Here is a 13003-nt window from a genome sequence, read left to right as displayed (position 1 = left end):
GAATTCGAATGCAAGTCGGCCGTGTCGCGCTGTGTCATATTCAATTAGGAGCGATTTTCGTCGCAAAATCGACTCTCGCATACCGACGCCGACGATAGTGTCACAGTTTCTCTCGGATGATCGAGCGGGGAAGAGATCAAAACAGAATTGAATAATAGATTGAATAGATTTTGAACTGTGAAATGTTTCCACGAAGCTTTACAAGTTTCATGTTTTAAGAGCATTCTTTGCTCTCGTGTTGAATTTGAATTACGCATTTATTGCTGTGCACTTTGGTTTATCAAGCAATGGAAGAACTCTTATGAAGTGAAAGGTACAGAGAATACGTGAAAAAATAACAGCAATCGTGATATTTTTTTTCAGAATCAGAAAATGCGATAATGAGATCATTAGACTTAGGGAAACTTTAATGGATTAATGCACTATCGCAAACATTAATAAAAATCTTTGAAAAGATATCACCGATCGATCAGACTGCGTTTTCCTCTTCGTGATACACAAGAAATGAGACTACTTTAAAAAATTAGTGCGACTACTTAAGAAATTAGATTTCAATGGCTTTAAAAATGAATCGTGAAAATAGAGCGTAGAAAGTAGAAGAATTATTTGCAATTATTTCAAACATCTCGACTTTGATTTTATTAGATAGAAAAACGAAATAAGAAGACAATCTTTTGCATGTTTATCGAAAATAATTGCAGAGCGGTTCGATGACTGGCGAAAGATATATTTGTATATCTATAGATACTCATCGCGTGTCTTTCAAAAAAAAAAGAAGGTATCTTTTTCAATCTTCTATAATATTGTTATTTATAAATTAAAAATTCTGCAGCACCAACGTCACCAGTAAAACTAGATTACGATCGCCTTGACCGTTCTGAAAGTGGCGCTCAAAGGAAGGACAAAAAAAGTGAGAGTGTCGATAGACGTGTCAGAAATAAACACTGTTGATCGGACAGATCGCAAAATCTTGCGAGACACTTGGACATTACAGACGTGTATAGTGCGATGAACAGTTAAAATCGTGGAATTGTAATAGTGATCGAACAGCTGCTACAGTATTCAGTACACAGTACAGTTCAGTCGACAAAATAAGACGAGGACAACAGTTACAAATACGAGGAAGTACGAATAAACAGACTTTATCGCATAATCCGATTTTTATTAAATATTTTTAAAAATTTTAGATTTTTATAAAATTAAGATACAATCTATTTTACTATGCTAGCAGATAGCGACTGTGTAAAATGCGATACTGTCTAATTCTTTAAGAACATTCAGGTAAAAATTTTATTGTGTTTATTATTATTATACTTATAGATTGCAAGATAACATAATTTTTAAAAAACATATTGATTTCTTAGGAATTCACACAATTTTATTACAATAAAAATACAGTAACAGAAAATCTTAAATTTAATAGATGCGGTTTGTATACGCAAAGCCTTGCATGCGTACTATGTGCGTAAAATAAGTCATACATAATTCTGTTTTGCATCGAATGCAATTGAGCATAGCAAAACACGGTGCACCTTTTAATTCGATAATTTGTTTCTAAGAAACGATTGAGAGATCATAACTGCCACTTACTGCTTGCGTTGAAGTTCGCGTTGTGAACTTGAATGAACTAATAGAGAATCATATTATGATATTATAGAGCAATCAACTTTTTCATTTATTTTTAAACCAAAATAAAGTGAAATTATAAACAAATGTAATAAAATATACAGGTAGTTTCAAATTCATGAGAAGCAGATATTTTTAATTTTTACAGAATTCAAAAACTATTCTTTAAAATAGAAAACTGTATTCTTGTCAGTTAATTTCATATTGATCTTTTTAGTTACGATTCATTATACACAATTTAAGAAATAATAAATAATGAAAATAATATGTATTCTCTATTTTTATGTTTTTGTAACAATTTTTAAATTACAGGTGTTTAAAGTGATCAAGTAATTATTTGCTCTAAATTTCGCGTAAGACCTTTTTGAAAAAAAAACGACTGACAATCGCAGCACACACACACACACACACAGTTGATTCCGTGAAATTAAACATTTTAATTTTTTAATTATTGACAAACATTACAGAGATTAGATTACGCATCCCCTCTCGCACACATCCAGATGGGTAACAAAGTCGGAAATCGGCCGAAAGGCGGCGCCTATTACTTTGACGCAGTCGACACGGCATCGACAACGTCAAAATCGCCTCATTATAACAACACTACCATTGCGTTCTTGTGCTTCTTATGCGGTGCCTGTTTTATCTTAAGCTTGGTCTGTTCTTTTCTGGTGACATTGATCGTTTTGCTGAACAAAACCGTTGTGGCTGCGAGCTATCAAAACGGTAAGAACATTGTTTTTATTGAATTTTTGAAGTGTTTATGTTCAAAAATAGTTATTAAGAACTGTGCCACGTGTTCAACGAAATGCTTTGTTTACGGCGGTACGTTGGTGTCACATATTATTTATCCGTTAAATGGAATGTATGCGTTGATAAGAATTTTTCTGAATCCATTTGTCATGTTTCTTTGAATTTATAGATTCAGTCAGCCAGTAATCAAATTTTGTTTTCAATTTCCGTTGAGGAAATATTGTCCTTATACATCCTCCTTAATTATGTCAACATGTGAGATCAATAATATCAGTCAGATAAAATCTATTACTTTCAAAGTATGTGCTGATATTTATTTGTATTTACAGCAATGGATACTACAAGCTTTAGATTGCCAAAAGAAGTCTATCCCATACATTATAATCTTTTACTACACCCGGATCTTAATGAGGGAACATTTTCTGGAAAGGTGGTTATTCTTTTCAGTGTCGAAGACACTAGGAAGTTTATAGCTCTTCATCAGAAGGATCTCGAGATCACATCTGCAGATATTACAACTCATGGTCTAAAAGAGGATTATAAAATTAATATTTCTTCCATCAGCAAACCTACTGAATATGAAATCTTTACCATATCAACTGAGAAGGATCTTATGCCAGGAATGTATGACTTGACTCTGAATTTTACTGGAAATCTAAAAAAGAAAATAGTTGGATTTTATTCCAGCACATACTTCAATAAATTTTTAAATAAAACTAGGTAGTATACGTTGATTGTTATTTTATATGTAATAAGTATACAAACTTTATGAAAGATTTCTGATTATAATGCATCTCGTACATTTTGATGATAGATATATTGCTACTACCAAATTTGAACCAACTTATGCCAGACAAGCTTTCCCCTGTTTTGATGAACCCCATTTTAAGGCAAGATTTACAGTACAGTTGGTTCATCCTACAGATGGTTGCTATAGTGCCTTGTCAAATATGAATGTGGAGGTACATACTTTTTAGCAGTATTAATTATTATTATTTCTGAAAATAATCAAATAATTTATCAAGATTATTTTTTTTGTTTTAGAAAATAGAACCAAATATCACAAGTGGCGAAACAATGGTGACTTTTGCAAAAACTGTACCCATGTCGACATACTTAGCTTGTTTTATTGTCAGTGATTTTGTTGCTGACACTAAAATGGCAAAAGGAAGGCCGAAAGGACCGACGAGGGAGCGTCGAGAATTTCCTGTCAGTATTTACTCTTCAAAAGTACATTCGAAAGGAAAAGGCTATCTTGCCGTGGAGACTGCTGTAAAAGCTATCGAGTATTATATAAATTTATTCGATGTAGATTATCCATTACCAAAACTTGGTGAGTATTCAATAAAGATTTACGAATAAAGTTTTATTCATTTAAATAAAATAAAATTTTAAATAACAATATAAATTTGAAGATCTTGATAGCTTAATTCTTATATAATTATTTTCTGTGCAGATATGGTTGCTATCCCTGATTTTGTATCTGGCGCTATGGAAAATTGGGGTTTAGTAACTTATAGAGAAGCAAGAATTCTTTATGATGATTTCAGTAATTCCATCTTCGATAAACGTGATGTTATTAATGTAATCTGTCACGAATTTGCTCATATGTGGTTTGGAAATCTTGGTAAGTATTTCTGTATGTACACTATTTTAATTGAATCAAATGTGAATTAATAGAAACATGGGACATATTCTTTTTTTACAGTTACTTTAGCCTGGTGGAATGATTTATGGCTCAACGAAGGTTTTGCTACATTCATGTCATATAAGTGTGCAAATGATATTTATCCAAACAATGGATATGTTAGTTTTTTGATAATTATATATATATAATATTTATCAAGATATATGAATAAGTATTTCAGATATTCATAAGCAAATGTTTTTTTCAGATGGATGACTTTGTGGTTCATAATATGCATCCTGTATTCATTACTGATTCAACATTGAGCTCTAATCCCATTGTTCATGAGGTTAAAAATCCAGATGAGATAACTGCACTGTTTAATGATATAACGTATAAAAAGGTATGATTACAGTATACTCTTAATTATTTTGTAATTTTTATTTTTTATTCCATTCAAATTTTTTATTTTAGGGAGCATCTGTAATTCGCATGATGGAAAACTTTCTTCCGCACCCTATTTTTTTTGGTGGTATCAGTGTTTATTTGCATAAATATTCCTACGCAAATGCGCAAACTGCGGATCTCTTCAACATTTTTCAAGAAGGGATTGGAAAAACATTGAACATAACTAGTATAATGGATACTTGGACACGGCAGGAAGGTTATCCCGTTATCAGTGTGAACAAATCTGAAGACAACAGCACGTATATATTAACACAAAAGCGATTCTTGGCTGATCCGGATTCAAAATCCGATCCTTCAAAATCGAAATATGGGTAGGTTATTTTATATTTAAATAATATGGTGAAGAAATTTATTTAACGATTGTGTTACATCTTATAGATATAAGTGGACTATACCAATTACTTATATCACAAACAAGGTTGAGTATCCTACTCTTGTATGGTTCGATAAGGATGCGAGTGAACGTATGCATTTTAATTTTGTAATTTACAATCTGTAAGAAACGTTTTGTTTTACTTTCTATGTAAAAAATTATTTTATAGTGGTAGTTGAAGTTGACGCAAATACTAAGTGGATCAAATTTAACGTGGATCAAGTAGGTTATTATCGAGTTAATTATTCACCACAAGAGTGGACTAACTTTACTGAACTGCTTCGAAGTCATCATACGGTAAATTCGCTTAACTTTCTCTTTTGCAATTTAATGTAAAATAAGAAAATAAAATTTTGTTTTGATCTTGTTTCAGCTTCTTTTTTAATTAACTTTGCATGTGTTTTATTATTGTTTTGTATTTTTTTCCTTTTTTATTACAGAGATTATCGGTATTGGATCGAGCAAATCTTTTGAACGATGCCTTTAGTTTAGCTGAGGCCGGTGAATTAGATTATGAGACCGTGCTACTCATGTGTGAATATCTCACAGAGGAATATCACTCTGCTCCATGGGAAGTCGCGAGTTCGAAATTGGTATCTATTTATACTTTGTTAAACTCCAGGGACACAGTATCAGATTCTGCATATATACTTCAGGTAATATATCAGTCAGAATATTATTTTTTGTCGCTGCGAAAATTATTTTTACGTGTATAATTAATATAATTTCAGAAATTCGCTGCACGTTTAGTTAAGACTATATATTCGGATGTAACTTGGACGGTCAATAATACTGTCGAAGAAGAAAATGTGCCGTTATCTCATATTCACAGGAGAGTGCGTCCGATAATACTCAAATTTGCCTGTCAAATGCAGAATTATGAATGCTTGAGCCAAGCTAAAATTCTTCTTGAAGAACATCTGAACGAACGAATGGTGCTACATCCTGACATTCGTGAATTAGTTTATCACTTTGGTTAGTTTATCTGACGCAATTGTACCATCCATTACGCAATACACTATATCATAAAATTATTAAAAACCTTAATAAAACAAATTTTTCATTAGGTGTGTATCATGAATCGGCTCAAGATGAGAATTGGAATTATTTGTTCAACAAATTAAAATTTGAGACTGATTCAAGCGAAAGAAATAAGTTGATGACTGGATTGGCTGGTATAAAATCTACTAAGATGTTAGCAGAGTTAGTATCAAGTTTACTATCGACAATATTTACAAATATTTATTCTGAGATAAGTCTTATTCAAAATCAAATAATATGTATATTATTTTTCTTTTATCTATTTAGATACATTGAGAAAGCTAAAGATGAGAAAATTATTCGCACTCAAGATTTCTTGAATTGCTTAATTACAATTTCGAGAAATCCCCTTGGTACATCGCTAGTATGGGATTGGGTACGCAATAACTGGAATTTCCTGGTGGATAGATACACATTGAACGACCGTTATCTTGGACAACTTATACCGAGTATTACAAGCTCATTTGCCACGCAAACCAAGTTGGAAGAGATGAACAGCTTTTTTGCGAAATATCCCGAAGCTGGTGCCGGTAAAAACTATCGAGTCAAAGCTCTTGAGACTGTTACGAAAAATATCAAATGGGTTGCTAAATATGGCAAAATATTCGATCAGTTGGCTCAAAAAGAATTCATGCAGAAAATGTTTTAATAATGTGAGTGTGTTTATGTAATAATATGAACAAAAGAATATTTCGATACGCGTGATATTAATGTGAAGACAAAAAGACTTGGAGTCTACCGGTTCTTGTACATTTTCTTGTACACGAAATCTTCATTGAAGATGAAGATATTTTATCATAATTTTGCATAGTATTATAAGAGTTACTACTTATTACACAGAGGCAATCAGGAAATCTGTGTTCAGTACGCTGAATATACATTGTGATTAAAATTTTTAGCCTGTTACGTGATTATCGTGACAGTACGGCTATGGTAAATACGAAACATCAGTCTGCATTTTATGATGAGTATTGCAAGTGATTCTATTGAAAGTGATTTCAGTGTATTTTTTTATTTGAGATATTTCGGCTTTTGCGTTTCGATAAATTTAAAACATTTTTAATAAAATTGCTTTTTTCACGATTGAAATCAATTCGAATTTATTTTTATAATGTAAGTCTTCTTTGAGGAAAAAATTTGCTTTTTTCCAAATATAAATAAAAAATGCAATTTTTCTGATTTTTTTACTTCAGTCACTTTCATAATTGCTAGCACATATGTATATCTGTTATGAGCAATATATTTATAAAAAAATCTTGTATTAAATTATATACAACTTTATACAAATACAATTTTTTGCGATCAAACGCAATATTTTAGATATTTTTCCCCCGACTTTGGATCTCAAATTGCTTCGTATGTCGCACATGAAAAAGGTCGGATCTATTATGAGATTGATTGTATTGCGCTCTATTTTCTTCATAACTGGTTTAATATGTGTTCGATTGGCCGATTATTGCCGTAAATAAAATAATGTAGGTGGCAAGGGTTTTAATTTATCTTAAGACACACGCAAAAGCATATTTCATCACGAACTTTGCTTAACATAATATATCCTTTTCCAGAGCAAAGAATCTGATAAAAATAAAAGAAAATAAAGATTTGTTTCACCCATCGCAAACTTTGAAAATTTTGCTACGTGGTCAAACTAGCGATCTATTTTTTTACTCGAGAGGGATAAACTGATTCGCCTCGTCATTTCAACGTGCGCTAGTCGAAAATATTGCGCGCGGAAACTATGTCGACAACACTTCGCGATGTAACGAACGTCGGGCGACAGTGAAAATATTTTCTACGAGGTACAACGGCTCACGGAAAAATGTGTGCAACGCGGAGTAGTATGGATCGCTTCCTGTTTTATTTGCACTATTGAGTTGCGAGTGATTTCCAAGTGGATTCAACGGCAAAAAATACAACGCATAAATTCGAGATATGAAACGACTCTCAAAGCGTCGTGTATATCACTTTGACATGATGTAAACAGACGCGCTGCAATATGACATCCAACAAAACGTTGGTTACACAACTAATTAAAATATGTTGCGGTTCCATTACATCGACGCAAACAACATAGCCTCCCTTTTGCGGAATAATACCGCAAAAAATATCTTTTATAACACAAATTATCATCATTTTCTATTAAGGTATTTGTAGCTATTCCATTGTAAGGTTATAAATTTTTTCATTCTATATATTTTTATTAGATTGATCTTAATTTTATATATTGGTCATTCCAGAGATTCTATTTATATACTTCATTTATGCAGCAAATGTGTCAATCATTCTTTTTTTATCATTCGATACTGCATTATTTTCTTTCAGTCTAATCATTCTACAACCGTGTGAGGCTTAAATTATGTAATGACTTGATATACTATGACAAATTGTAAACTTTCTTACGTCTTACAATTCTCCACGTCGTGGGAACATGCAAGAAACATGATACAGCGCTTCTGCGAGCACTAATTAATTCAACGGTCGATGACCTATGAATTGAGTCAAGAAATTAGAAGTGTGGTAAAAAATATCAAAACAACTTTGTTTAAAAAAAAAAAATTAATTCATTTTATTTTCTTGTTAGATGAGTTATTGTTTTGTGACTGTCCGCTACTTTGTATTAATGATGAAGGAAGATTCAGTAGTGAAGGACATCGTGTATACTTTCATCCCTCGACTTAGTTATCAGAACAGATTTATTCCAACCTGAGCTTCCTATATGAGCATATATGTGTCACCGGATTAACACATGAAATCGTTAAACGTTCACTGACTCTGCGCGAAGAGCATTCCATTGAATATTTTTATATTACTCACAAGTTTTTATATACTCACAAGTGATTAAATTGCTGTTCGATGGCAATATTGATAGAAAAGAGTAAAAGTGGTTTTATTAATTAAATTTAACGGTAAGTGCCACGATATGTGTGTGTTTCGTTAGGCAATATGCATTGAGAGAAAGAGAGACGGAGAAATGCCATGTGCAATGAAAATCCAATTTCAACAGTTACGTTATGTTACGGAATAAAGCTCTTTCTAAGATGGAAAAAGCAGTTAATTGCATCGAATTTGCAAATCCGCAAAGCCCTTTGTGCCATATGAGCACGTATGTGCGATTAGCCACGTATTAGCCTTCGAGGAAAATCGCGTAGCGTGCATGAGAATATCCTGCAAAGCATTTTAAATGTGTAACGAGCACATTCCGAAATAATATTATCTCGTCTAACGCACATCCGGACACGATCGAGCTATAACCGGCTGAGATAAACCAGTGTAATAATTTATACGTAATTTAAGAGTCGCGCTGGTCACTTATGTCTCATCTTCTTTTATTGACGTTGCAGTTACGTTCGCGACGCTTTCGTGCGTCATGTATTACATACTTGCAATCGAGGCTCGGCGGGGGTTGAAACAGACCGAAAGATTAAGGCAATTTGCGATGGAAAGAACGATGGCGAGAGGAACGCCGCCCCGACAATTAATATCAGCTATATTTCCGTCTCTGCGTTTCAACGAACGGAGATAAACGAGTTTCCAAGTATTACAGGAAACCACGAGGATTAAGATTTTTCTTCCTTTTCCTCTCTCTCTCTCTCTCTCTCACTCTCTCTCTCTCTCTCTCTCTCTCCGTCTCTCTCCCTCCCTCTTTGCTGTACATAATTCTGCTCGTAGGATGTAAAACTATTGTCTCAAGTTAATCTCAGTCCATTCAGTTTTCAAGCTCGTAATTTCCTTTATTCCACGCAATTTCTTTGTTAATGCGCACTGACTCCTCTCTTTTAGGTTTGTAAATACACTCGCGATTCTCCGACATCGCTGTTCCGCAAAGAAAAGACAGAAATAAACGGTACGTATCTATCTTTAATTGAATCGTGATCGTCTGCGGTTCTTGCGGATTTTGCTCGATCTACGGATTTCTTTCGTGTCAAGAGTCGACGTTATTATTACTGACGTTCTTCTAGATCATCCAGCCGTTCGCGGGCAATCGTGGCAATTCTGACATGTGCATTGCTTTTTTTTCAGGATCGGCGAGGGCAGACATGCTGATGCAGTCGGATAATCTCACGAATTGTCGGGCCGCGGCTTTCGAAGAATACGTATCTGGTGATCGTAAAAAGTAAGAGACGATTCGCTACCGCTTGCTTCGGAGAATTGCCTCAGAGGACCTTTTTCGGGATGCTCTGATATTGTCCCGAATTGTTCGCCGATTTCTCTATGCAGGAATGGGCGCAATTATACCACCGATACGACGAGATAATACCTCCACATTGTTATGAGAAATTGAATGAAGTCCCACGGATGCTGTCTTCTCTGCTCCAGATTGCAAGGGGAATAATAGGGATTCATGCTGAAAGAATACGAAAAAAGGTATGCCAAAATCCAAAATTGGCAATAAGTCGGTGTAATAATAGAGAATATTTTGAATCGATCGCTTATTTCAGTATTGTTATTTTTATCAGTGACGAAATTATTTATACACTCTTAGACATCTAAAATGAATAATTCTACGGTTCTTGCATGAGTAAAATGTGCTTATGAAACATAAATGCAAAATTCAGCGCGCGATAAAAAGCGGACCGGTAAAGCAAAGTTTCTTAAGTCGAACTTTCTTTTTCCGAATAATATAATCTCGAATTTCTTAATGATTGCCATGAGAAATGCATAACTTCTCTATGCATAAAATAATAACGTTTCGATGTAGAGTTCCGATGTAGAGTTCCACGGAATTCTCGAGGGAGAGCAATTTGCTCTGCGCTGGCAACGCAAGAAGTACTTCGCGGGCTACTTGGCGTGGAACTTCGATCAAACTTCGCTAATAAGAAGATGAAAGAAACATTACACGTGCACGTTGTTATATCGTTGCGCTGTAATCGCGAGAAAAAGTATTGGGAAAGGTGATGAATAGAACTTGAATCAACGGGAGAAGCATTAAAGTAACATAATGAAATCGTGAAACGGACCCTTCGTTCTTTTCTTACGTGTAATCAATGAGAGAGACATCGCAAGAGGCCTTTTTATTCGAATACATTGCAATTAAGCAGTTTTATGATATATGAAAAAATTCTGTCCGTTCTCTATTATTCCCCTTGCGTCGGAAATAAGAGTATCTCGCAGTGTCAATGAAAATGTACGCGATCGATCCATACGCGATAAGATATATAGCGTTGCATTTGCAAAATCCATTACCTATTTTTTCGATTTCGCGATTTTTGCCTGGCTCTTATCACCGCGCGCATTTATCTCAAGCTGAATCGCGCTTGCTTTGAGGCACGAAGAGAAGCATGAGAAAATGCTAAATATAAAGGATAATGAAAATGAAGAGCTATCGTTGTTAATATAATTTACAAGCTAATGAGGAATTTATTGCAATTTGTTTCCCCTTTACTGTAATTTGTTTCTCAAGAAATAATAATGTTTTTGCAAATTTCTACTGACAAGGGCAATGTTATCTTTTATGAAATTAATTAAAACGAACGGGGATTTAGCTTGTTACGTTCATAAACTTCATTATTCCACGGATTCATGAAGCCTCCTTGTTTTGCCGAGGCAAGACAATTTTGAACACTTTGCAAATATAACCAAATTACATTACATTCACAAACTTCTCCAATATTACCCGTCAGCCTAACATAAACAAACTTTGGCCCTTGAAACACACGTAGATGAGAAGTTTGCGAAATGGGCATAGTGACACTCGGGTCATATACTTTCTCCTCTAAATTATAAGGACAAGGCATAAATGTTTATAAAATGACGAGTGTTGCAAGAGGACGACTGGGATAAATTGTACACGATTATCTATTATCATTTTATTTTATCGCAATCGCATATTTGGGAAATATGTCATTTAAAACTGCTTAAAATCGCTAACAAGATCTTTAACGCAATGAAAAGAAGTTGTAACATGATGTAGAAGGAAAATTTCTAGTTTTTCCAGACGTTGAAAAATTGTCGACACGAACTATTTACTCGCGCAGAGTTGCCGCCTGTCAAATAACTTCGTGAACTTGAGCAAAAAGTCAATCGTACTCGCGCTATAGGTACGCGTTCTCCAATTCTTTTTCCTTTCTCTTCCAGACGAGCTGTTCCCGCAAATAATAATTCTATTTGACCTCTGTCGAGGTTGAGAAATACGCGAAACGAGGGTTCTGTTAGCCCTTTTTTCGGCTCGTTAAGTGAGAAATGAAAACAATCGTGAAATTGAAGTGTTTGTTTCAAAAGCATTCTTCTCTTTTACAATTATTTTATTGTAACGCACTGGATTCTGAACTGTATTTAAAGCGTTTCTGTCGCATAAGATCCAAACCAAATCGAATATAATATTTATAATTAATTTACAATTAAATGTAATCAATATGCAAAAAACGGTTGAAATCTCCGATCTTATACTTTAGATTTTTTTATATTTTATCACCTATTTTACATTTTGGAGCTTATCATATTTTGGCGTGCAGGCTTTAATACAAGATCCGATTCGGATCCAAATGCGTTCTATTTGAAATACGCCAAAGTTAAAGCGTCGAGTCGAGGACGCAATAAACTAAATCGATCGATTGGCTCATGTTAACTGTTTAAACTTCGCATTGCGCTGCTGCGATTTTTACACATGCAGATTGTAAAAGTTATAATGGGCGGTTCTGCAACAGGGATTTGGCTACCGATGTACAAAAGAAAACAGATAAATCTATGTATATTTCTCTCTTTGCATCACGAAATGTCTTTTCGTATACAGAGATGATAATTTCGCTATTTCGGCGAGACTATGTCGCGTTGACAGCTTAAGCACAACGCTTTTGTAATATTTCTTGTAATATTTCATTGAAATGAATGGGGGCCATGTTTTTCGGTCACGTCACGCCACATCATAGATTCGTTCTGGAATTTTATTTTTATATCGTACAGTTAGAAGCCTCCTATCAATAGCAAGGTCAGGAAACGAGAAACAGGAAGACGTAGCGATCTTTCGAAGCCGAAAAGATATAACTTTTATCGTTTTCGATGGCAAATTTTTTTTTCTATCTATTTTTATCTCATCTAACGAATCATTTTGATAGCAGCATAATTCTAGAATGAAAACATGTGAATATATTACAATTTATAAATTGAAAGACATTATA

General features: G+C 34.0%; 1 protein-coding gene across 5 annotated transcripts; it reads left to right on the top strand.

Annotated features, from left to right (window-relative positions):
- The first annotated feature begins 95 nt into the window (after positions 1 to 95).
- Positions 96 to 7195, top strand: LOC105669248 (glutamyl aminopeptidase-like). Of its 5 annotated transcripts, none has more exons than XM_067353249.1 (17): positions 96 to 313; positions 833 to 1125; positions 1232 to 1281; positions 2094 to 2352; positions 2709 to 3099; positions 3194 to 3341; positions 3424 to 3712; positions 3836 to 4006; positions 4088 to 4185; positions 4275 to 4409; positions 4481 to 4785; positions 4853 to 4938; positions 5017 to 5144; positions 5288 to 5503; positions 5579 to 5822; positions 5915 to 6050; positions 6156 to 7195. In XM_067353249.1, the coding sequence occupies exons 4-17, from the start codon at positions 2130 to 2132 to the stop codon at positions 6535 to 6537; spliced, it is 2952 nt and encodes a 983-aa protein (XP_067209350.1). In that variant the 5' UTR covers positions 96 to 313; positions 833 to 1125; positions 1232 to 1281; positions 2094 to 2129; the 3' UTR covers positions 6538 to 7195. The 5 variants fall into 5 exon arrangements, with proteins under 5 accessions (XP_067209350.1, XP_067209349.1, XP_067209351.1 ...); XM_067353248.1 differs by having other exon boundaries at positions 1229 to 1281; XM_067353250.1 differs by lacking the exon at positions 1232 to 1281.
- The last annotated feature ends 5808 nt before the right edge of the window (positions 7196 to 13003 follow it).

The sequence above is a fragment of the Linepithema humile genome, chromosome 4 (genome assembly GCF_040581485.1).
Source record: "Linepithema humile isolate Giens D197 chromosome 4, Lhum_UNIL_v1.0, whole genome shotgun sequence".
Lineage (NCBI taxonomy): Eukaryota > Metazoa > Arthropoda > Insecta > Hymenoptera > Formicidae > Linepithema > Linepithema humile.
Note: the sequence above shows the minus strand (reverse complement) of the source record. Positions and strands in the feature narration are given on the sequence as shown.